At 37.9% G+C, this 27735-nt stretch overlaps 1 protein-coding gene across 10 annotated transcripts in view; it reads right to left on the bottom strand.

The window, feature by feature from the left end:
• Positions 1 to 27735, bottom strand: part of LOC109851730 (dystrophin, isoforms A/C/F/G/H-like) — a 401655-nt gene that overhangs the window by 307200 nt on the left and 66720 nt on the right. For all 10 annotated transcript variants that reach the window (XM_020422083.1, XM_020422086.1, XM_020422091.1 and 7 more), the window contains 2 exons: positions 7606 to 7820; positions 264 to 362 (listed from right to left, as the gene is read on the bottom strand). In XM_020422083.1, the coding sequence (XP_020277672.1) occupies positions 264 to 362; positions 7606 to 7820 (314 nt within the window). The remainder of the gene's footprint in view (positions 1 to 263; positions 363 to 7605; positions 7821 to 27735) is intronic.

Raw genomic sequence — 27735 nt, 5'->3', positions numbered from 1 at the left:
AAATGAGGCAGCTCGAAAGTAGTAGCTTTTATAGCTTGCTACAGAGAATTGCGATAAACTTCAAAGGCATGCTAACGTTCGTTCTACCAATCTAGCCGTAGCGCGATCAAAAACCTTTACATTTACGGCTGTTTTTCATCAAAGTGTAGTACGTAATGAAAGCAAATTTTTTTACGAATCAAGTAATTTTCTTGTTAACTTTCAGATAATTTCAAAATGTAAAAAATTTAAAAAAAAAATATGAAAAATGACAAGTGACTTACCTTCTGTTTGTCAAGAAGATGGATGATTTCGTCGACATCGCCGACGACTACGGATTGTTGTCGCAACATCTCTTCTTCGACCGTAAGCCAGTCACGTATCTGCAACAAAAAAAAAAGTAATAAAAAAAAATTATAAATAATATATATCACATTCATCAAACGATACACTGTTTATAAATCAAAAAAACGTGAATTATAGTGTGACATATAATACACAACTGCAATCTGAAATATTTGCAAGATTCTGCGAGCGTCGACATAGATTTTCATTTGATATTTCGCAAAAGTAATCTCTCTCTCTCTCTTGATAGATATTAATCACGAATTAGTCCTGGCAATTAACTCGTGTTCCTTCGCAAATGTGCAGGAAATGTCTCCATCGTTCGAAAGTGGTTTAAATGAGATGGAAAAGAGCCGTATGTTGTCGAGAAGGGGAGGACGCGAGACCGGAATTGGAATATTTGCTGGCGGAAATTAGCAGGGGGAGTGTCCGTTCGTAAGTGGCCGGCTTCGATTTACCTCGTACCTCGATATCCCCATTAAGACTCTTAGTTGAGTTCGAACTAAAGACTAAAAATATACACAACTTTTGCATGTCGCACCTCAAAAATAAATGTTGTATCTCACGATAATCCTCGGGGCTTTTTTTATTGAAGAAAAAAGCTTTTATCCTTTATTAAAAGACGCGAGCAATGTCGTGTCGCACAACTAACTCTCCTTCAAAGGAGAATAGTTGATTCTCACGCGATAACGTCTACGAATTAGTAATTACTCCCTAAATGAATCAAGCCGCTATTGAATATCACGAGCGCAAGCGCTCGATTCTGTTGCGAATTTGCATTTTCCAACAGTCATTACGGCTAACAGTTTTTTCTGGTAAATGGAATCCATTGGCGCGTTTAATTAAATATCAAGACGAGTTGCGTAATTTCGCATTCCCCAATGGAACTACGAGAGTTGTAAAGCCAATAACACATTTAAAAGACCGCGCAACGCTTCGCTAGATACCAGAAATATCTCCTCTGGCGATTTCAACGTAGCCCGTTTGTGTTGTGCGTCGAATCCCGCAGTTGAAACACTTCAAAAGATCGCGGCGCCCGGACCAAACGGTTTAACGGCAAACAACATATCGCAAAAAAGAACAGAACCCTCCGATATTTTCGGCCCAACGCCGGGCTGATCGATCGCGGGACGCGCAACAGCGAGCAGACAAGAAACCCGAACTATAGCACTTCGACGAGAGGGTTTCCCCAGATCGCAAACGTGGAACTTTCGTGGGAGTCGATAAATCGCGGAAGAGATAAACCGTAGTGCTACAGGAAATTAAGGTCCCGCTCCGTCCGGCAACCCCCCCAGGAGTCTGCCACCTAGTCCTAAGCTCCTGAGCTCGTTCCGCCTTTCACCCACCCTTGTCCGACTCGAAGCAGGCTTGATTAAGTGCCTGTTGTCGATGAATGATCATATATCCCTCGCGTTATTTTCCCGCCTTTAAAATGTGAGCTCGTCGTCGAGTGCACCCGAGATTCGTAACTTGCGCGTACTCGTTTCATTCTTCGAGAGATTGGCGATGCAAGTGGATTCAAAAAAAATTTACAATATACTTTTTTTCAAATCAAATTTTCACCATCGACTCGCAAAAGTTTTACGCTTTTTATAAAACGTTATAAAACGTTAACAAATTTATTTGTTCCGTTATTATACAATTTTTTTATCGCGTAACTCGTCTGTGTTTCCGCGCGTAAAAAAAGAATATATTCGTTACACCGAAACTGAGAATTTCGCTTCAAGAGTTTAACGACCGACCGGTTTTAGTAGCAGAGTAATAAAAAAAGACGCGTTAGGGCGTATACAACCTCCCTTCGGAAATCAACTGCGTTGACGATGCTTGGCAACGATCGAGCGGTGTGCGCGACGCGACCTGTCCCTTATTTTCAGTACGATAGACGAGAGAGCACAGCGAACTTTAATCGTATCGTCGCGAGTGTTGCCTCAAAAAACACTATTCGTCTAAGGTAGTTCACGACTATTTTTTGGTTCAATAGCCACGAGACATATCTAAAAGCAAAGGTTATTAGACTGCGCGAAAGTTCACGTCTTCTCCACGTTTAGCCCTCCAGGAAAATTCTTCGCTGAGAAGCGATCCCCGACGGTGCTGTCCCAGAACGACAGTAAACAGTGAAAAGTTGGCGCAGGTGCACTTTGCACGAAGTTTCTCGATTGTCGCCCTACGACTTTCTGATGCATCAAACGGTTCATTGGACAAGCTGTTCCGTCTCCATTTTATCGTTCCTTTCAATCGAAAGAGGCTTTTGTTATTACTGCTCGGTGTGCGCAAACTAAACACAATTTTCCTTTATTAAATTGTATATTTTCCATTGACATTAATTGTTATCAAACTTTTGTTAAAACGGGAGTAAAATATCGTTCTTAAGAGTATAGTTAGTGGAAAAAAAACCTGCGCGACACTTGGTTAATAATTTATTTCTCAAAAAGTTACGTAGCGTGAAAAAAAGACTTTTGTATGCTTTGCAAACTCGCAATGATCCAAGATATGAACTTTCCGATAATTAGTTTGAAACTAATTTAATTATGAAAAATATACAAGAGAAACAAGGAAAGAATTCTTGTATCATTAATCACTTTAAACTGCAGATACGTCACGATGGAGAGAAAACAATGTTTGCTATCTCAGCATTTTATCCAGAATTCATGCAAACTAGCTTCGTACGTATCTCGTCGCAAGAACGACCAAGAATCTAATAAGCCAAATACCACAAAGAGACGCGGTACAAAATTATTGAAATGCCACGGAAATGTGAACGCGGGAATTTGGTATGTGAAACCACACACGAGAGAGAATTGTGGTCAGCAGAAGTTTCACAAATATGCAACTTGTTTACACACACGACGAAAATTCGCATCGCTGAATACAAAGCTTTTTCTTGCCAACATTGACTTTCAACTGTGTGTCGAGTTCATGGAAATGATGAAATATCTCGCATTTTCCGAACAACAGAACCACAAACCAACGTAGTTTTTTACGTTGTTACAAAATCAAATATAATGTCAATTTATTTTTACTTCACTTATTGTTGTTACTTGAAAAAAAAAAACTAAATACAAACGATCAAGAAGAATTGAACGTCTTGCATCTCTACTAATGAGATAAATATGTTACTATAAAATAGTAAAATTTTTCACCGAATTAATTCTAAACGCGATATTTTGGGAAGGAGAACGAATGTCATGATGTCTCAATCAATGCGCGCGTTCATGAAATGTGGTCTGCCCCATCATGAGGCGAAATAGAATTTCATTGGCAACTTGGTTCCTGCTCGAGTCTCGTTACCTCGAGGCCTCTCATCGCTTTATGCAAACAGCACAATACTTGTCATTGCGACAGCATAGCCGGAAATGGAAGCAGGGAGATAGCTGTTATGGCGTTAGACTGGCTCGAGTCTGACTGTTGACTCGGCAAATAGGAAAAGCGTACCGGAGTCTGTGCAATGTTGACCGAGACGTTGCTAAAAAGTTATCCGAACAATAGGCGGAGATATTACATATTGCCGAAAAAAAAAAAAAAAAATATTTACATCTTTTGCACACACGACGTCGTTTAACTTAAGTGTAAGATCAAACTACCGTGTGTAAGATCGAACTAAAATTATTTTTGAAATTACAAAGCAAAAGTCGTTGTTAACAACGCAAATGTATACATGTCCCCGATTTGTCTTAGTACCTACGGAAGCGAAACGTGCAAGATCAAAGATTACAGTGCTTTTAGAAAGAACTCGAGAAATGTTACATGTAGATGTAACAGAGAGAAACTCGTAACGTTCAATGTTTCTACGCGCGCAAAAGACACATCCCGCCAAGTATAAACGTGATAGCTCAGAGTCAGAAAAAGTGATCAAAGAAAAAAGCATGCTTGAAAAAATCACCAACTCGGACCGCAAGAGAGAAATAACTAGAGATTACGTAACACGCGTAACCGTAACAATCTGCTCGATAACGATGTGCGCGTTTTTATAATCCATGTTTTAATACAAATGTACTTTATATATCAAAAAGAGCCGCCTCTCCAAAAGAGAGATGATTAACTTTCATCATTCTATCTCCGATAATAAAAACACAAAAACAAAAAAAGAACGCAACGAATAGGAAGAGGAAGATACGCTTCGTTAACCACCATCGTGTGCCGTAACGGAGGAAGGGTATATACTACTCGAATTTCGAAGGAGGAGCCGCAGGATATAAGGAAGAGACGTAACGCGAGTCGGGAAGATATTCTTCGACGAATCCGGGAGATATTAACATCCCCGCGTAAAACGCTGATCACGTAGACCGACATGGTTACCGTGTCTGCCGAAACCGAATTAAACTTATCGCGTCGACCAAGTGCCGTCTTTAAATTAAATTTTCATGCTATAAAAGACAATAAGTTTCCGCTCCGCCGGATCGACGGAATCGCGAAGGGAACATCCGAGGCGAATATAAAAGACGCGCGAGATTTCGACTTCATTTATTTTATCATATTTCTATTATAGTCCAGTAGAACCGGCTGAGTGAATTTTGCGTGCTCTTCGGGTTACGTCGTAATGTAAGAACCGCGGCTCAAGTACAACGAGCGAATGACGTATCAAAGATGGCGTGAAGGGAGAGAGAGAGAGAGAGAAACCGGCGCGATAATTGGATAAAATTGACCGAGTTACACGCCCGCATGAACGTTCGCTCCTTCCCTTCACTGTTGTCCGCAACGTCACACAAATTTAATTCCCTGTCCTTGATAACCGTCACCAATCGCGAAGCATCCCCAGTCGGGATCATATTTCTTTCGAAAATTGCCGTCGAAATCAGATTGATCGGGGAGAGCGCGAGTTCTATAAAAATCGAAATCGAGATCTCGCCGAGCGTGCTGACGCGATAAGAAGTTATTGCCAATGCTGCATCAACAATATAAGCAAGCCCCGAAGACTCCATCTTTGCAATTCCGACGATGACTCTCTTCGAGATCTGGCGCGGCTGTTATTGTGCAGCTTGCAGATCCTTCGCTCGTCGCTCGTGCAAAAGATTCGTCGGAATTCGTCGGTAATTTCAGAAATATTATCGGACGATATTCGTGAAATAAATTACGAAAAATAAGAAAAAAACTAAGTAATACGAAATAAACGTAAAAATGTAAAAACAACTTGCAAGAACTTTACGTGAATTTAATTAGTTATGGTAATCAGTGCACATAAAATGATAAGTAGAACGCGATCAAATATGTGATAAAAAATAAAAGAAAAAAAAAACAAAAAAGTTCTTTTATTGCAAGCCTGTGACAAATAAAACGACAGAAATAAGGTTATCGAAAAGGACAGAGTCCTTATAATAGCCTTGGGGAAAACTTTTGTTATCCGCGATGTTTAAAATGTCACGCACGAAGCGCCGTCCGATTATTCCGTGACGGTTTGACATCCGCCTACTAAAAAAAAAAAAAAAAAAAAGAATACACATCTCCCCTATTTCCGTATTCTCGCAGCTTCGCCACAGATTTACATGTAATTTATGACGAAGCGTGTTTCAGAGAGAGAAAAAGAGAGAGAGAAGAGGACAGCGGTAACAAAGTTTGTTGCCGCTTCGTAAAAGCCAGCATGTAAGCGAAAGCGCAGCAAAAGCGCGAGTAAAATTAACTTTTAATAGATTAATTCACGTGAAAGTTTTTCAGTGCAAGAATTTATTATTGATCTTTGTGCAGCAAACACATTTATTTTTACGTCTCATTTTTAATATCAATTTAAATATCTTTCAAAAGTATAAACATATATATATTTTATAATTATAAAAATACCATGTATTTTTATAATTATAGTTAAATATATAATTATATACAAATGTATTATATATATATATATATAATTACATATTGTTTTATTAAATTTTACATTTGTTAATTGTACACGTATGTATATCACAAACGTGACTATTGATGATAAAAAGAGACATGTACGCTTTATTAGAAATGTCGACCGGGTATACGTCGCTCTGAATATTAATTGTGGAAAGCGGATCCAATCTAGTCGACACCTTGATAATCAAGTTAAGACTCCTCACCCTTGTGAGAAACATGCTATAATACTGACGTGCACCCAGAACAGAACACACTGCAATACACTCGTGCGTTCAACGCAATCTCTGCAACATCGCGTTTTAATTTACTCGTTTTAATTTACGTTTACAAAGAGAACGTTTTTCCATCAGAGAGATAATAGGCTTTTTTCTCTTAAGCCACACACTCTTCACATTTCTCCTTTCCCATTCTTTCCACAAAGCGCCAACATATATATTTGTTTCAATTATCCCACTCGTTAAAATTCAAAAACCACAGTGTAATTAAACATATGATGTAAGTTACCACGCGTTACGTTTGTGATATTTATCATTGCAATCTTTCAAAATTAATAAAATATGAGAGTAAATCCGAGTCAGCGCTCCAACGATACGCACACAAAAAACACAAATTGAATTATTTTTCCAACTGCCGAGTGAGCTCGAGTTTCGCGAAAAATACGCGACTTTTCCCACATGCGAGATCTTTTAACGTATTTTCCGCCGACAGTTTTTTTTTTTTTGTTTTTTTTTTTTTGATTTTTTTCTTGTTTTTTTCTAGTTCCCTAGTTGGGAACATGCGAGACCCTTAGTGTCGGACTTCCAAGAACGCGCGTTGCGTTGCCATATTCTCGTCAGTCGAGCTCTTCGTGCTCGCGCTTTAATTAGCAGAGATGCCTGAGGACAGACAGACTCTTCCCATTATCGTAATTCCGCCATTTTCGGAGACGCGAGAAAACGGCCAAATTTTACGCGAGTCTCGGCCATGTTGCGCCTAACGTAAAAGATTTCTCACGAAACGCGATTTAAGACGACTCATTTCGATTTACTCATTTCAAGACAATTCGTTTCGAAAGAAGTGAAATAAATCGAGTCCGGGCAGGAGTAGGATTTTTTTTTTGCGAAACGTTCGCTCTTTTCGCTTAGAACACTCCCATCTCGTGGAAATTACCGGAATGATCAAAGTGTGATATCTCCCGACAAAGAATACAAAGTTTAACCAATCGTTAATTATTATCTGTTTCCATCGAACTTTTTTTATATCAGTTTGTATCATATATCACGAATTCTCTTTATTTTATCCCCTTTATTTCCTTTCCTTCGCAAAAGTAAATTCCATATGTAGAACTTGAAACGTTACAAAAAAAATATCTCTTAACAAGTTTTTATTTTCGGCGTGTGTAGCCTCCACATACAGAATGCTTAGCGTCGTGGCGCACGCGTCCTACCTGCAATAAGTAAGCGAGCTTACCTGAAGCACTGATTTATCGAGTCCCGCGACGAGGACGGAAGCTGAAGTAGAGGGTGAAGGTGAAGACGACGGCGAGGAGACGGAGGCAGTGGGGCTGCTAGTCGTTACGGGGGTCGACGGTGACGAGGGGGCGGGAGAGGGTGACAACCCCCGAGAGCCCCCTGCAGCTGCAGCCGCCGCCCCCGGTGCTGCGGTGCCTACACTCCTTTCCACTTCTGTAACAAGGAAACAAAACCGTATCTCCATTAGATCGTGGCAGAGCGTGTCGTAAAAGTCGGCAGGTCGTATCTCCTGCGGCCACCGTCTGCCGACGTGACGAAAATTGATGCGCCACGAGAGCGCATCAGGAAGCGAACCGAGCATTCAGACACATCCGCAGACACATTCATCGACGCTTCCGCGCTACCGCGTATTTACATCGAATTATCGACCATTCGAGCTCATCAGTTTTAACTGATTGTCACGCGTCACACGCAATTTACACTAACCACACATTCACAGAGAAAGAGAGAGAGAGAAATCGCTCTGAAATGTTGAATTTCCACATAGATACGTATAAAATTTCCGTGCATTCCTTTTGCAAAATATTTTTGATTCTGGTTGCGCGCGAGTGGTTGCACGGAAAAATTTATGAATGACGAATCACGATAATTATGTAGCCGCGATGAAAAAGAAGGAGATCTATTCTTTCGCGTGCAACGCGTCGCGGTTTACATTTCAGTTCGAAAACTGGTAATTTTCCGCCGTCGACTCGTCTGCGCTGTACTCTTTCTCACGTGCGGTGACAGATAATAAGACCAAGAGGGAAAAATATTCGGAAAGAAAGAGAGAGAGAGAGAGAGAGAGGGAGGGAGAGAGAGAAGAGAAAGGAAATCGAGGTGCGGAATGGTTTCGAGGCACATACCGAAGGATATATACGGTCAATTCATTGAATAGGAAAGTAACTTCCATAGTTTATAAGTTTACCCGCTTCGTTCCCTCGACTCGAGCGAGAGCCACGGTGAAGATCCCAGGTGAATCCTACACAGACTCGTCGAAGGCGAGCTTAATGCCCGTCCCTAATGTAATTGAAAACTTTCGTAAACGCTTTTTCCTACCCTACGATTTGTAACGCTCCTCTACCAGCGTTTAAGCACTACTTAGAAACGCATTGCATCACTCAGTAATGATATCAAATCCTTTTCTTTTACCTATTTTATTCTTCCGCTCGTTATATTTGTTTCACAGAGATTCGAATTCTCCCACTGTCATACCGGTATTGAATAATTATCCGCAATAATAATATGCACATTATAATAATCATACTCACAAACTCAAAATTGACACTGTCAAAAATTTTCTTTTTATCATATTAATTTTTCAATTCATTGAAATAATTTATGGATGTAGAATAATATATGTGCACATATATATCGTTTTAAAATGATAACAAAATTGGTATAAAATAATAACAAACTCAAAAATAACGCATTTTTGAGATGAGTTTATTTTGCAATAAAAACAAATAATATTTTTGTCACACGACCACAGACGTAATCAACAAAGCGACCCTTGTAAATTATATCAAACGCTCTCTCGTTTCGGTTCGTTAATCATTAATTAGCCACATAATTTACTCCTATTGTACCACACACGGCGCAAATACAAGTTACACATTCATTTATTGATCATCCGAACGAATGAACCGAAATCGGATGTCTTTGTTTAATTTTACAGCTTCGTTGTATTGTTGTGTGTTGCGCAAGCACACACGTAACACGACACGTATTGCACTTATTTTTACCATTTTGCCTCGCATCGATGTGTTTTCGAATATTTTATCGAGTCAGGTGCACACGCATATATTTTCCGTAATAAATTTTAAACGTGCCGCAACTGGAAGATTGCCTCCCGAGATCATAACTTATGCACGAATCCACGGTCCAGTTTTACACGGGCGCTATTATATTTTTATTTCCGGACTTTTTCCCCGGTTAGTACTGGCATTATCTTAACAACCAGTCCTTGCTTTCGTTTTACTGCTGAATGTCGGTTATACTATCTGGGACCAAACGACGAAACGAGACGAAAAAAAACAAAAAAAAAACCCGGCAAGAAACGAAAAGAAAGACTAAGAGAAGGCAAAGAAAAGCACGCGATGAAACGACGTGCAGACAACGTCGTCGTTCGGTACGAGAGAACAATTTGCTCGTGTAATTACTCACAAACCGCGAAACTTTCGCCGGCAAAGAAATGTTCCTCCCGACTCCGGGCGATATTTCTTAATGTGTTCGGTGAACTTGGAGAGAACGCGCGCGCGCGAGCGCGAGCGCACGTTTCCGACAAAGTGCTTTGTCGTCGAAGTCACGGGTGAAACCCGGTGAGTTGGGAGAGTGACCTTGCTAATTCAAAAGGGGAAGCTGCAGTTATGCAAACGTACCCGCGAGAGACGGTTCACTCTCAAGAATATCTACCGACCGCCTTCTGCAGAAGCTCAAATTTCCGCGCGTCCTCATCTCGACCTCCGCCCAAGCAAATTGTGTGCACACAATTTGCGCAGGTAAAGAACTGTGCAAATCTCCGCCGAGAAACGAACCAACCGACCGATCTTTCCCCGCGGAAAAGACTTATTTCAATTCACAAAGACCACTTCTGCACAGTCTTTCGCGATAAATTAAAGTAACAAGATCGCGTATTGCTTGAACACAAAAAATAAATGTTAAGACGATGTAAAAACAATTAAATGTAAGATCAAAGAGCGGCTACAAGAATGCAACGACAGATACAAACTGTGTCATCATCTTTTGCACGCTACATCATTTGTTTTACATCCATAAAAAAAAGAAGCAACAGCTCGCGTCATCGTACGAGAGCGAAACACTTTTTTACTCGGCGACATTTTAAATATAAAGAACTGCGAAGAAAAGCGAACAAACGGACGAGAATTCACTCAACAATGTCGTATTAGCATATTAAATGCTTGTATGCAACACAATGCGCGCACGTTCGCACACGAACCAAGCCCGAATTTTGAGGGAAGGAGAGAGAGGGAACTTATACTACAGATATAAGACACATGGGCCTTGGTGCATACATAAACCACAGAGCGTTCACAAAGTTCTATCATAAGTCGTCGCAACTTCTAAGCCCTCCCGTATACGCGGGGGTTTACGTAGTCTCCGTGGCGGTCGGATGAGTTACGATACACGCTAAATACATAATAAGCGCGCGACGGTGCATACTCTATCTCTCGTTTGCTCCCGTTCTGTCAGATTATGGTAAGCAGGCGCGAAATCCTATGCGAACCGGTTGAGAAAATTGATCTGTGCGAACTGCGCGCAAGCTTTTTCCTCGGAAGCAAGTACTCGATCGAAAGATGCAAACGACACCGCGAGATGAAAATTCTGCGAGAAAAATTGCGTCTTCTTTTTCTATCGATCAAATATATTGTATGTACGCGTATGACAATCTTCGACGTTATTGTTTGTACGAAATGCAAACTTGTGTAAACATTGTACGATAAAAAAAACAACATTTTATAACTCTTGGAAAGATAAAAAGTTTGCATTCTGTTTTTTTTCATCGTAGAGTTTTTTTTTTAACTAGAAATATGATACTAGAATACAATAGATATGTGTATTTTTGAGAGAGGGAAACAAGTTCAAGTTCAGAAGACGGATCGTTTGTTTGTTCCTCTACTAATTTAGAGACGCAAACGACATCTTCTCCGTTGCACGTCCTGAAGGAGAGTGGTCCTTAAAGAGAACATTCGTAACACTTGTCGCTACGACAGATGCCAGAAAGGGAGTCGTCATTGTTGCCATAACAACGGACAGCAATGGAGGGAGAATGAAGCGTTTCTGATGTCACTTGACGAGTGCGAGTCACACGGTTGCCAATCATCCGCCACTCAAGGTGCGTATCGAAACCGACAAAAACACGTGCGACTGTAATCTTCAAAAAAACAACTCATGTGAAAGAAACGGATTAAATGACGAAACGGATTATAAAACGTGTGTAAAAATACAAATTGAACAATCAAAAGAGAACGAGTAAAAATTCTATGTGAGCGAAGCAACAAAAGCATCAGAGTCTTGAACACGGCGCGAAACATGTTTAACGAAGTGTACGAGATAATAAACGATGTGCGCGAGGGTTGGACGATCAATCTTGGCGCGTGACACTGACGAGTCATCAAAAGAAAAGTTTTATATAATATATATATATGTATAAAACGTGAAAAACGTGCGAGGTCGATTATAAAGTTACACACGTATTAACGACGTTATTGACTAAAAGATACAAATCTTATAGCAGATTCATTCGATTTTCAATAGAGTGGAAATGTAATCTCCTCTTTGACCAATACGCGGTTAAGTTAGATTTGAATAGCTTAACGAGATTTACAGACTTCTTTTATTACTTTTTTAGAACGGGGTCAGAGAGAGGTAATCGGATTCTAGATTAAAGTCTCCTCCATTGACTTTGCTCCTATTCACTTCAACTTTGCTCTATTATAAATCTCTCGGTCGCCAGCTATTTTTATCCCTGATCACCACATCAGTTTCAAGTCGAAATTTTTTTTCATCCCTCTTCACCCAGCGCGTTATTTCATTTCAATTGCACGGAGCGCCAAGTTTATAATTTAGTTTTTTTTTTTTTTACGGAAGGTTCATATACATGCAGAAGAGAAAGACGAAAGAATCGGAAAAGTCGATTTGAATGTAGAATTTATTACAACGACGATTCTCAGCAACTGACAGTGTTTGATAAGTAAAATTTTGAAACATAAATGTAGTGACATTTTGCGAAACAAATATTTTGTACTCAACATCTTGTGAGCGAGCGGATTGCCAGACAAGACTTTTGGAAATCGACTCTTATATCTACAAGCCTTCAAAACAAAGAATTGAAGAACATGTTTGAGATCAGAAATAACGGTCGAATGATCTTGAAGAACAGAGAAATTGCAATCGTCAGCGGGAATAGACCGCGGAGTAACAAAGACATGTACCGAATCAGCATCAAGATGATTGTATATTCGACAATGTATTATTAAATATTATTTACTAAATTAAATATATTATTTATATCAACGCGTATAATACACGCGCACTTTTTAATCTTATACGTGTTAAATCTTTCAACTTTTAAAATAAAATGATTTTCATTACAACTCCTAGGTATGAAATGTTTTATAGAGTTGCAAACATTATTATACTTGTCACGTTAACAGCGCAAAAGGAAGAGCAGCTTCCCTTTTTTTTTTTGCGGCAGTATAAAGTTTCGCACCGGTCGAAAGTGCGATTTATTTCTTAGACGATCCGGCTCTAAACCGTCGCCGTTGAAATAGAAATCCCTTGTTAGCAGGCTGTAGAAGCGAAGCGGGAATAAGGCGGACACACCGGCCGCCGCCGCGGGATGAAAAATAGGACGAATTTACAGCGGGAAGCATCAATTCTCACCCTGGCAGCAATTTTATTCCGGCAAGACCGCGGGAAAAAGAAAGCGGTGTACAGGATATACTTGGAATTCTTCCTCATGGAACACTTCGGAGGTGAAAAATAGGAAAGGCGCGTTGCAAACACGGCTTAAGCGTCCGTCTGTCCGCTTGTCTGCCAAGGATAAGTGATGTGACAGTACAACTCGCGGGGATGCGCGAGAGGGAGAAAAGCAGCGACGGTGGCGGTGATGATGGTGATGTTGGTGAGAGAGAACCGGGTCGGTTGTGTACAGCAACAACGCAAGTAGGGGAAAGAAGAAGAGCGCGTGTGGATGGGTCGTGAATGAGAGTGATGGATTGCATGCCGCCATCCACTGACACTCTTCCAGCAAAGAGCACAGGTCGCCCATTGTACAGCGGAAACCGGAAACCAACAACTTGTGCCGTCTACATTTCCGGTTGGCTGAACGACGATCCGATCTGGACGCGACAATCCGTGTCTTTCCTATTGATGTCTTCGACAGGACGCTCTCGACGATGCGAAAATTGCATAAACCAGCGTTCACGATTTACACACGCCGCTTCCGCGTGTCTAGAATACACTACTATTGCTCGTATATACTTTGATATAAGATAAAATGTCGTGTTTTGTTTTTGATGATGATACAAACAAATTTATCACGTTGTAAAACCAAAAGATGACAATATTCTTTACGTGAGACAAAAATCTACTCTTACGATGAGCGATTGATAAGTATCCGAAACGACGCGTAGATAGCGGCAAAAGTATCACATTGCTGTTGTCGTTGACAAGTGTTATTCTGTGTAGAAGAACAAATGTCGAAACGCCGGCTCGTTATCGCACGTGATGTTTGTGTGACAGCTCGCCAAAGTAGATCCTTTCAGTAACTTTTAACAATGCACCCCAGCTCACACTTCAACCGTTGCAACGGCCAAAATTTACGAGTTCAGCTTCGAATTGCTGCCTCATTCGTCAGACACGGCTCCGCGCGACTTCCATTTATTTTTGAATCTGAAAAAGTGACTCGGTGGAAAGACATTTTTGAGGAACAATGAAACTATCGATACCGTAAATGGCTACACCTTGGTGAATTGTCACACAAATACGACAACCAGCGTTTTTTTCTTTTTGTTTCTCTGAAGAATAAAAACTTGTCAACGACAACAGAGAGTGATACTATTGTCGCTATCTATGCATCGTTCCGGATGCTTATCAATTGCCGCATAAGTGTGTAAAATAAGAAGAAACAATTAAAAAATATTTTTTTAAATTTAATAATCCTATATAAAAAAAAATCTACTTAGACCGCAAAGTCAGTAAAGTCACTGACCTCGATCGCGTGACCGCGGCGGGATCACTGACTTCGGCCGCGCGACCTTGGCGGGATCACTGACTTTGGTCACGTGATTATGGTATATATACATATATGTGTGTGTGTGTATTATATATAGATATAGAATATTATATATAATATATGTAATATTCTCTTTTTTATTCTTTTCCCTGTCGTAACTTTAGTCGCGTGTTGTTTTTTCATTCTCTCTGTTTCTTTTATTTTTTGAGTTTAATTTTCATGCGTTATTTCTGACATCTCTCATATGTGTATTATATGGTTTGTAAGACGTATATAATAGCTGCCATCGCGATGACAGAATTTTTACGTGTTGTGTACACTGATACAACACGTTAAAATGAAAATACTAATAGCGTGCGCGTGTCTGTGTTGTGTTAGTATAAACAAAAAAGGAAAACTAGCTAAGTATTACGTGAAACATTCTAAATGTTTCTTGCAAGAAAAGAAAAAATACTTTTTTTTCTATCGAACAGTATATCGCGTTATGATAAAACTTGCGGCGCAACGCGCGCGAAGAAATCATTTTCCGTTTCGCTATACTTGAATAAATATTGCAAAACTTGCACTTGCGGGAAGTCAAATAAACTTACGATACATATCGGCGAACAAATTTTACAACTTGAAAGAAGAAAAAGCGTCGTAATCTTACGTAACGCGTAGCTGAAAAATAGGACCCGAGAAATAAATATTCGCCGAAGAGTCACAAGTCTTAAGTATCGCGAGACCGTTAATATTCGGCGGTAAAAACTAGCGGCAAGCTTATATAGAGTTGGAAAAAGAAGATAAAGAACGAAACAGAAAAATTAAGAAATCCTAGTTCAAGAATTGTGTTGAATTCCACGCCGTGCCGTCTTGGCAATCGATTTGTAACACTTTGAAACACAATTAGACGTTCAGAAAAAAAACTGTCCAAATAATCTAAGACACTTGTAAGAAGTTAAAAAGAATATCTCGATGTAAACAAATTTAATCGATTATAAAAAAAATTTAATTAATATCAAACGTACAAATTTTGTTTTGAAAATTTATCTAAAGATAAGATTTTTCGAAAACAAATATCATTTATAAGTTCAAAGTGATTTCTACTAGCATAGAGATTTAAAAATCTTTCGTAAGTTTCCGTTAGAAACTTTTAGTTGAATTACTTCGTGATACGACAAGCGCTTAACGTATTTCATTTTAATTACTGTGATATAGAAAAATTGTTACATCGCTGGCTAGTTTAATCACACGAAGAAAAATACGTGGTAGATGTAACACAGTCGTATCTCAAATTATATAAACGCAACTTTTTTAGAATTTCAAAATAAACCAGTCTCTTGAATATACAAAATTGCTATGCAGCATATAAATTCTAATTTATTCGTTTATTCATATTAGCATCACGAAAATCGCGCTCTGACCAAACCAAAGAAAATCCTTTAATGTTAATAAGTATTGTAATAAATATTGTAGATTATTGTGATAGAAGTACAAATGCAAATTGTTTATCAAAATGTGAATAAAATATCAAGATTAAGAAGAATTAAATGAATAAAAATAAAGCAGACGTCGCATTTGTAAAATTGACAAGAACTGCATTTAATTTTGCCATAAAATTTTTGCGCAAAACTCGATATAAAAGATATGTTTTTGTTTCATTTTGTGATGTTTATGATTCAGCCAATCTTTAATAAATAAATTGTCAATAAATTTGCAAAATACAATGTAAAATTACAATTTCTCATAAAATCGCAAATAAATAAAATTGTACATTTATAGAGTTTAATATTAACGATAATTATTAACAGTAACGCGAACAACAAAGAATTGACGAAAACGTTTCATGAATGTAGCACGCGATGTAACAATTAATGTAATAACGACTTTAATCGAGTATATGAGAGGCAAAGCCTGTGTGTTTCCGGCTTCAATAAAGGTCGTTAAGTATTCCGGCGATGGTAGAAAAAAGGAAATACTGATGCCCCCCTCCCTGTAGAACCATCGCAGCAAAGGACGAATTAATCTGGCTTTACGTAGAGGGGCCTTTTCTGCCCCACGTTTTCGATGTAATTGAATCTCTCGTCTTTGCCAAGGCAATTGTACCACCACTCCCTCTCTTTCTTCTCTTCTCTCTTTCTCTCTGACAATCTAGAGCTGCTCTCTTACCGCGAGAAATTAATCTTCCCTTCCGCGGGAGCGATTCCACGACTGGCGAGAAGAAACAAAAGTAATAAGATCTATAATTCGAACCTGAACCGAGCACGAACACGAGTTCTATCTCGCTGCTAGCGATTAAAGATGAATTCATCCGAACGGATGTTCGTCGAACGAGTAACTCTGGTCCTGCAAATTACACTCGGAAACTAATCGCCGTCCTTTTTTTTTTTTTTTTTTTTTTAACATTTGAGTTTAACGTGTATGATTAAATATAATTAAAGAGAAGAAGCTTGTTTGTATAATCCCGTCTCTTCCCCTTCATTAAAATATATTAAAAATTAAGACACCTTATAAATATTCCCTTCGTGTTACCAACTATGTTAAGATAATTATCTTATGAATAATTAATGCGCCAAACTGGTCTCTTCGCACGTATCTTTCGCAAAACAAGTATCCAAACACGTTAAATCATTTTCACTACACGATCTTAAGAGAATAATTACGAAAAAAACCGATGCGCGCATAATGACACGATGAATGCCTTGTACAGCAAAAAAATACAGCAACAAGACTATTCAAACTTTGATTGCTACGTCCAAGTTTATTTATTTTTTAATAATGCGTGCATGAAAATCAAAACAGATGCGCTTTTGTTCTTGGTGAGAAGTTTTCGAAAATAGTTTTTTGTTGATAATCGAATTTTGACCATCGCCGTAACGATAATCTTCTGAAAATTATTTTGGTATGGAACAACAGAAGAATGATAATGCGAAATAATGCCGGATAAAGAGAGAAGCAACAACCAAACCCCATTAAACCTTATCATATTAGGATAATAGGATTGCTCTTATTACGGTCTCTTCGAACAAAGATTCCTGTTTATCAGCTCAAGACACTCCCTCATTCTTTCAGCTACATTCTCTCTGACATGAAAGAAAAGATCGAAGATGATGACGAAAAGAGAGAGAGAGAGAGAAAGGAAGAAAGAAAGAAATGGCGAGGAGACGAAGAAGCAGAAAATTACTTTGGCGGCGAAACGTGACGGCAATACTAGAGCGAAGATTGCAAAATTGCGAACCTCTTGCTTAAATATTAGATGCCATGTAAACGAAACTTTATCGACAGCTGAGCGCTCTTGTTACGGCGCCAGTAACCACTCGGTAGTTTCCTTAAGACAAATTATGGGACCGTGATTGGACATTACGCGATTCTTAAAATTGGCTAGACTTCATTAAAATGTTCGAGAGGCAGGGGCGCGATAAAACAGCGCGGCGATTGAATGGCTATAATAACAATAGCGTATAGTAGATCGGAGCATATCTAATTTGCAAACATAATTTGGAACAAATTCGCTTGGGTTGTTCTCGTAGTGATTTCGTTAGAAAAAAATCTGTCAGAGAAAATCCGTGACGAATTCTGCGGGCAATTTCAGAATAGAAAGAGAGAAAGCGAGAAAGAGACAGTACTTTGGCTTCGCAAAATAAATCGTCGCGCTCGAAAATATTTTCTTCTTCCTCTTCGAAAAAGAATATAAATCATGCGCTTAAAGAAGTGGTCGCAGCCGCGAAGTTTCTCTTGTAGAGGAGATTACGCTGCCAGGGTCTTTCCTCATTTTTTCTCGCGACGAACCAAATTAACATATTCATAAGATATTTATCAAGGATTCTCTTTGACGCCCGTTACTTAAACATGTTGCTGGCACCAGAGTTTTTTTTTTATTTGATCCCATAAAAATTCAGTATCCTGTCACCGACACTTTTAGAAGAATAAAGGTACAAAGCTTGTATCTAAATAACAACCGGTGTAAATGAAGTGCCAAAATAAATGAATAAAGAAGCATATCTCACGGTAAGTTTTCTTATATATGTGCAAAAATGCGTCAAAATTCTTCTTCTCGCGTGTTGTAGCCAATTCTTCCTTACTTCTCTCTTATCTCTTCTTTCTCTCTCTCTCGCTCTCTTTTCGCATCAATAATTTCTGAAGCAGACGATTATCTTAAACAGTCAAGTATGCGCGGATTCGTATACTTGATGTTGATGCGCACACTAATGTGTGTGTTAATACGCATACAGTACTCGGTTACGCTGCCACGAGACTCCCTTGACATCGTCGTATGCATAATTCAGGAACGCGTACGTCGTTGACATCGCGCGCGATAGTTGTGCATATGTTTCCGCGGTGATGCTGCAGCACCGCATACTCGTCACCCTAAACTTCTCATTCTGATGCATTCTACCGATTTCTATGCTGCGATCGATCGCCAAAACTCGCACATACATCCCGCGAGGAAATATACCTGACACACATAGTGGATTTAATATTAATTTAAAACACTTTTCTCGGAGCAGATACAATTGATTGTAAATAAAATAATTAAAACAGAATAAAGAAAATTAATTAAATGTAAAATAAATACGTTTCTCTCACGTCTTCGCAGTGCGTCTTACTCTCGTCTGCTCTCTGCCCATTCCGAGTCCCTTTTTTTGCCTTCGCACACTGTGTGACTTGAAAGATATAATACATTCGATTCGCTTCGAAATATTTGGCCGCGCACCAAGTCCTGCTCTTTCGCTCACTTCCTTATTTCGCTTGGGTAATCCTGCTCTAAGGCAATCGTCTTATCGTCCCGAATGTACCGCATCTTTGCCACATCCGTCGACGTCGTCGCGACGTGGTCGTAAACTTGAGACGCGAACGAGATCATCGAAACTCCCCGAACGAGATTCCTCCGGTAAAAGCCCAGGCGCTCTCTCGAATTACGAAGTTTACGACGCCGACGTTTATTCGTGAACCAAGTTGTCGTGTTGCAACAGCACTTCCATTAGTTCCTCCAAAGGCAGATTAAACGCCAGCGTGCACAAAGCATCTTTAAATCAGCATTTCTTGATTATTTAGACTAGATATAACTTAGAGCTCTACTTAAAAGACGGAATATAAATTAATTCTTATTGTATTCAAATATATGTATAAGACTTCACAAGGAAACTGTAAAATTACATTCTGTATGTGCCAAATATAAACGAACGAAAGATTCTTGTTTTTTGTTTTGCTTTAAATCAAGTCAAATAATTGCTTAACTGACTGGTAAATAAAAACCAGTTTGAAAATCTTAAATCGACGTCTTTTTGCCAGCAATGAAGCACTATTCACATTTAACAAGCTGTAAGAAATTCGCCCCTCATACTTTCGTAAATAATTAGTGGTAGCGACCGCACGCGCGCGGAGCCGCTGCGCGGTTTCCCTTCCCGAGTCGAGGATTTTTTTTCCTACCTTCTTTTTCGTACTATGTTCAGACTTTTCTCGGCAAACGTTACCTTCAAAGGTACAAAGTTACATACCATGCGGCTTCATTAATATTATCGTACATTCTCTGCCGTATATACCGTGTTATGTCTGCAGATATGTTATACATACATGAACTGGAAAGAGACGCGCTAAACGATTATCGAAATAAGAACACTTGACTGCATATTTAACAAGTGAGAATTGTTTTGTATATAAAATTTAATATAAATAATATATCAAGTGTATCGTTTTATAATTTTGAATATAAATGATAAAAGTCAACAATATATTATTATTTATCGACATGCGAGAAGATCAATTCGCAACATAGAATTCGCATTATAAAAAATCAAAAGCTATCGATACGCGATCAAATTTTTTTCTTTTAAATGCAAAAAATGAAAAAGAGTATAACCTCAGGTTCAAAATGGAATATCCCAATTAAATGATAAAAAACACTACCGTGATGAATCAAATAGCAGGATGTTTCGCCGATTAAAATTCAAACCGCACGTTTTGATTCTTTATTTTAAGTATAACACAATATCAATTTCATCGTCAGAACTTATTTTAATCTGGATAGACAGTTGAATTGAGGTGTGTTTTCTCTTATATTTATTTTGTAATTAATTAATTATCCGTTTTTGTCAAAATTGTTTAATTATCATCTTTAGTATCCGTTGAAGATGGCTTAAAATAAAGTCGTTTGGAAACGTCTAAATTCGAATTTTAATCAGCAAAACATTCTACTATTTGGTTTATCTCATCGATCGTTTTTGATCATTTGTTCAATTTTTCATAATCGCGAGTTTTCTCTTTTATTGTAACATTTCTCGTACATGTTCAACTATAGACTTCTCAATTTCATTATATTTTCCTCGATTTTAATTAAACCGATAATTTTGTAACTCATTTGTACTCTTGACGATAAAAACGAAATTAGATCGAAAGCGAAGATGTGTAAGAAGAGATATGCCCGACTCGATCCCCGCTTTGTATGTCGTCCGAACCACACGCTGATAAATATCTCCCGTACGTATATAGAAATTTTATTGCAGAAACTTTTTATTGGAAAAAAGCTTTTTCTCAAAGCTTTGTAATATTGTTTCAAAATAGTTTGACATTGTTGCTACAATTATTTGAAATGACAGATTTTTTAATTTACAACACAAGTAACTTTAATAACTCGGTTCGAGGATCAAAAGTATATTTTTTTATTTTTGTTTTATATAAGAACACACGAGTGGAGCGTGTGTTCTTATATACTTAGCGTTTTTGTGTGAAAATTTACCGACGTTGATATTTGTCAACTTTATATCTTTAATCGATCTTTTCCGGAGACTAGAATTACTATCTCCATATATCACATAATCCCATCGCACATATATATACGCAATCGCAGATATAACCAGAAACGAATGTTGATAATGCATATCTCTCTTCAGTGATCATATTGTAGTATATAGACGGTCGTAATTTAAATCCGAATATCATATAACGAGCAGATAAAGCCGGTATTCGAGCGTACATTATCCGACTTCAGTATCAGGTGCGCGACACGTACAAATACTGAAATGGCATCGTTGCCATATTCGACAGCAAAGAATTCGACGTGTTACGACGTGTCACGGGGTCGGACGGGCGGTGCTTTTAGTTTACGAGCCTCGTTACTATTTTATCGTGTGTGTCGAGATCGATAACGTTCTCGCTATAACGATATATTTCCCGTCGGTGATCTGCACGCGGTAACTTCGATAAATCCTGACGTACGATGCTTTCCTTCGTACTTCGTCATTCTTCGCCGGTCCCGAACCCTCGTACTTTTTCTTCTTCCGCCTCTCACCTCACACGCCGCGATGCATCGACGTGCTTGGATTTTAGATCGAATTTTTTTGATATCTAAGCTATACCACGAAACGAGTACTTAGATGTTTTAAGATAGCAGTAAAGAAACGCAGAAAAATGTTACATTTTCCATTTTCACTTTGCGTCTTCGAGAAAAAAAAACGCGGAGAAGAAAGGAAATAAGAAGAAAAATATATAAGCAACATTAAATGTTTTTGTTTGTTTTTATCGCGATGTAAATTTGGATAATTTTTAAGTCAGTATTGCTTTGCAAATAATCTTACCCGAACTTTCAAATAGTATAAATAAAAAGTAATTATAAAAAAACAACTACGAAAAAAGTAGTTAGTTTTTTTTTATATCTTCTGTCTCGTTTATCTTATCTTTAAAGTTATAAGATTAGATTATATACAGGCGAAAGGATCATATTTTTAAGCTTCATTATATTATACATATAAAATCGCTTTTGATAAAATTACTTGGTCCACATTTTTCTATCACGAAATCCATCAAATCTTTTGCACTCATCTAATATGACAACTCTTTGATTATCACAAACTTATTACAACAGTCGTTAGAGAAGAAACTCACGTAAGAAACTTGGAAAACTGCAGTTACTTAATGCAACCGCTAAGCTACGAAGTGAAAATAAATTGCTGCTCGAAGCAGATATTCTCTCCACCTGTTTCCGAGACACAAAAACCTTCTGTAAACAGATGCAAAGATATAGTAACAACAAATAAAAACTCTCTCTTTCCTCCTCTTTTTCCCTGTTTACTAAGCAATCGTAAATATAAAATAATCTTATTTAAACCATAAAATGCTCAAAGAGAAAAGTATTTTTGTATAATATCATAGACTATCACACGTTTATGTGTATCTAATCTATTTTTTTATGTATTATGTAATTTTATTTTACGCGCGAAAATGATTTATCTACAATAATACATCGTTATTTTTTTGCAATTTCGAAACACTACCTATTTAATCTTCCTATCATGCACGTTTATTCCAAGTGAGTCCGAGTTAAATATCGGCCAGGATAGCCACAATAAAACCGTTCGCACGTTTCGCGTTTTCCGTGAGATTTCAAACACGTAGCTGCGCATGGTACGCCGAGATTGCACGTGGCCGTAATAAAGGCCAGGTATGCCCCGTCATGTATAGATATTAAACCGTGGTCGTTTACGTCCCTACGACATGGCGCGCGACGTTTGCAAAATTTTGTGAATTCCATAGTTCGCCGCAAAATCAAATTACCGAAAATAAATCAAAATTAAATAAATCAAAATAACACAGAAAATGTGCGAGCTAGTCAATTTGTTATATTTCAACTCGCAATAACGATTTAAGTGACTTAAATATTAAATGACAAAAAAAATAGACTAACCTTTTTTAAATTATTTTATTTTAATATATCTGAAATAAAGTGTGTGTGTAACGTTATATTATATTTTAATAATGAACTATCACTTGTTTCTATTATTATTTATATTCAATACAATTTTAAAGTTACAAATTATAACAACGCGCGCGTGTTTCCAAAAAACAAATAAAAGATAAATATACAAATTAAAATATTATTATTGTCTGCTCGCAGAAACTGATATTTGTTTTGTCAAATATTTTTTTATGTTCCGTTTATTCTCGAATTAAATGGGATACTATAAGTGGAATAGCTCGGAAGTGCAGCATATTTCGTGAGAAATCTATCTCAAAGCTTAATCGCGCTCAATTCAGTAATGATAATAAGCGGAATATATATTAAAGCGAGTACAACAATTATTAACGCGAAAAGGGGATAATACACAGCAACGTCGGATCCAACGTGTGCTATTGTCACTTAAGTGATTATCGACATTTAGGCGGCATTCTCAGCCGCTAACAGCAATTTCCGAGTGTGCGCACGAAACCGTCTGTGTTAACGTCCCGGAATGGTGGAGTTAAATCGAACTACACAGCGTTAATATGTGCGCGCTAATGGTAGCGCTGGCGTGGAAATCGTGCCATAATTTACAGATTTCCTAGATGAATCGAAGAAATTGAGCTTAAAGAGTTTTATCGAAAATGCGATGAACAAATCTGAATATTAAGCAGCTTAAACACGAACGAATATTAAATTACGAGACTCTGATTGCGAGAGATTGTCTGCAAATCGTATGTACATATATATATATATATATATCTAATAATGTCCAAGACCGGCCCAGTGGTCTCGCGGCTTGAGTGCAGGGGCTGCGAATCCGGAGATCTCGAGTTCGAATCCGCTCACCACCTTTAAGGATTTTTTCCGGGCCGGTCCCTTTCAATCGAGTTTATCGATTGATCGGTGAACTAAATCTCTCGAGACTCCAAAAATTAATTCGAGTGTAATCTCGAATTAATCTCTCTCCCACAAGGCGATCAGAGTCGCAACATCTCGAGCACGAGCCCGACACAGATAGGCACGCCCACTGTAAAAGAAGGGGCTGTGTATCGCGTGGTAGTAGGCAAAAGAAACTGCACAGATCTAGAATCTGTTAAAAAAATGACGTAGAATGGCGTATGGACTAACTTTATAGGTCCACTGAGCCAAAAGTGCAAACTGAAACTGAACTAATAATGTCAAAGTATTGAGAGAAATGCGCACACATACAAATATACATACACGTGCATCAAATAACTGAAGGAGAGAGAAAAAGACTTTTCTTTTTCAATGAAGATTACTTCACGAAGATCCCCCGTAAAGCTTAGTCGGCTTGTTTCTACAGTGTTATCACCGTGGAGACGTGGAATAACGTTATTCCACAGAAGTATCTCAAGTGAGCGCCATTGTCAATTCAAGCCCAATTTAAGTCGGGAAAAACTTTTAACGACTTTCATCCCACCATCACTGAATTGGCAAACTGCAAGTTCTGGCAAGTCGGCTCAAAGTACAGTAATTTAACACCGTGACTTTGTCTTGACGATATCCTAACAATATCTGTCACACTTGCCTCGCGACAAAATTGCAAAAAGACGCGTTTTGCTTCAAACTTATTAATCAGCAGACAAACTCGAAGAAGCCGCAGCTATAAAAAGTCCAATTAAACATGAAGATACGAAAAGTTTTTTAAGTTTCATTACTGGAAGAAAGATAAAACGCAAACAACAAGTTTAATAACAAGTTGGTTAATTATATTTATCTTTTTACTTTGTAGAAGAAAATTCGGCAAATCAACAAACAAAATAGCGTTCAGCTTCAACGCGCACGAGAGTTCTCTTACAACTTAATCAGTTGTTTCCACCAAAGTTTCTCATTTTTTTGTAAAAATTATGTTGTTCCCTTTATTCGTGACAACAAATAGTCGTCGAATTCATTATTTCGTCAATGAATAGATAAGCCGATTGTTGTATGTGCATCGAGAGATACGATCTTCGGGACCTGATGGGAGTCACGATGGAAGAATACGTGAGAGCCGCCGCTGTCGCCTCGTGAGAGTAGCAGCAGAAATCCGAAGAGAAGGAGAAAGAAGACGAAATATAGAACACAGAGGACACTATCGGCGAGTACGTGTTTGTTTATGTGCGTGTATGAGTGTGACGAGGGATGCATTCAGAGCAGTGTACTACCGTCGTGTATCGAGCAAATATTGATTCTGAAGGCATATCTGTTTGCTCGCCCAGGCGCTTCTCCCGCGTCCCGCGTATTTTCTCCTCCGTAGCCGCCACGCCGCGCCAATAATTTCAGGCTCTATACTTCAAATCGCGACGATGTTTATCCATAGTCATACATACATAATGTGTTACGTTAAAGCATAAAGAAGTCTCGTAGGTTACGTTAACCATATAAATGAAAATCTGTCTGTGAGACTCACAGATTTTGACAATCACGATTTTTGAACAAGAAAGAAAGATAAGAGACCAAAATATATGTAACTAATATATTATTATCGATAATGATAAAATAAGACGCAATGAATAATTCTTCGGAATTCTATCGAATTCAATCGAAGATTACATCAGAAGAATTGCATTATGTAAGATATCGGAAAAAAAAAAAAAAACAATCGTCGACTCGAAAAGCCCGTAATCCGTTTAACTGTGAATATCAAATAGATCGCGAACCCGGTTCGTCGCGCTTTGTTCATGGGTGATCGATCGATCGGGTGTCAACGTGAACGCGTAAAAACTCGATTCATTAGCGATATCGTTTCTAGCGCCAGATTTGTTCCGGGACGCGCTCAATTGTCCACTTAAATTCAGTGCAGTTAGAAGCTTATTGTTTATTTTTTATTCAGAGCGCTCTTGCGCACTCTATCATTTCGCGCATGGCAACATTCGAGTTGTCTTTTTTCTCAAATATATCACACATACTTGCGCGTTGATGTTAGGTTGGATCAGATAGTTTCATATTTTCGCATTAAAATATTCGTATTAAATTACGAAAAGCTTTTTCTAAAAGAAAATGCATCTCTCACAGACGCACGTACGTTATGGTATTATGGTGTTATGGTATTATGGTTATAGTTTCCATATCTCGTTGAATTTTTTGTACGTATTTATGTCGAGAGCGAATGTTGTGAGATAAATCTTGATTTTTATTCGCAGTTTTCCTACAGATAAGCAAGAAATATGATTATTATACAGCAATATACCATAGAGTCCATTTCTAGAGCTCTTGCACTTAGAAATAAAATCAATAAAACTTCAAGAAACTGCCGAGAGCAATAAAAATATATACTCGCGGTAGATGAATAAATTTATGCGAGGTTTTATTACGCCACGTCATCCAGCTTCCGCTATCTCTTTCCCCGTCGGGATAGCAGTGAGAAGTTACCATTAGAGACGCGGTCCATGTGCAAAAGGAAGTATCTTCAGAACGTAAAAGTAGCTGACGAAGAACCGCACAAAAGCAGGGAATGCATATTTCAAGAAATCCGTGAGACGAGACGGAAGGTACGGACCGAGACGTACGCGTGGGCGTAGCATTTTATTTATGAATGTCTATCTACGAAGGGTTGAAGATATTCCCATTGCACTGAAGATATACTTCGATGCAACAAGATTAAAACAAACAATTTGATTAAAAAAAAAAAAAAACAAACATATTATGATAACAATCAGAAAGTGATAAAGATTTTAAAAATGAGTAAAGGAAGGCCAACGAAAGTTCGGGAAAGTTGGGGAAAGTTTTTTTTTATTATTATCCAATGAAGTGCAAACGTTTCAATCGAGGGGTCTTTAGCAAAACTAACAAACGCGGAGAGAGGTTAATTTATGCTGATTACAGAGTCTTGTGTTAACAATCGCGTTTGGACTTCTATTGGTTTTTCATTATTCTTTTTTTTTTTTTTTTTAATTTGGAGTCAACTACATTCATTATTCTAATATTTACTTGATGAAAACTGAATCCCAAAGAAATTTGTAAAATTACTAGGTTTTCCGGTAAAACTCAAAGAAGACGATTACAACTCGAGAGCTCGTATAAAACATAATATTCATTAAAATCATCTATATACATGCACGGTCTATCAAAATGTTTGAAATATTTCAATACAAATATTCGATTGTTATTGTTTCTCTGCATGATTACTATGTATGTACTATATGTGCGTAAAAAACCAGAATTTATCCCGAAAATATATAGTTTGTTTATTTCGTACATTTTATATGCAGAGTATAAATGCGCTTCTATTATGTAATAACGTACGTTGCCATTTCTATCGTGTACAAATGTACGCTGCCATTAATAAATGTATGCCGTTCATAAACAAACGTATCTCATTTTTGGCAGAATGTAACTCGTTAGGATTTTAGCGACCGAATGTCAAACTGAAAATAATAATCAAATTTTCAATTCGAATTTCGCGCTAATTGTATGTTTAAAAACGTATATCGTATTTTGCGATGTTCAAATCCCACATCCATATTGTCGGCAAATTATTTAAATAGTATAACTAAACATTTACAAATACAATTATTAATTATCATACAAAAGTATAAAACAAAGTATAAAACGTCCATCAATAACATTCATTAATTATTACGAGTTGTGTAAATTTTGATCTAAATAATTAATTTCATATAAGTGTATAAATAGAT

This window comes from Pseudomyrmex gracilis, unplaced genomic scaffold (assembly GCF_002006095.1).
Source record: "Pseudomyrmex gracilis isolate BER0280 unplaced genomic scaffold, ASM200609v1 scaffold_19, whole genome shotgun sequence".
In the NCBI taxonomy this organism is placed as follows: Eukaryota; Metazoa; Arthropoda; class Insecta; order Hymenoptera; family Formicidae; genus Pseudomyrmex; species Pseudomyrmex gracilis.
This window is presented reverse-complemented; position numbering and strand designations above follow the sequence as displayed.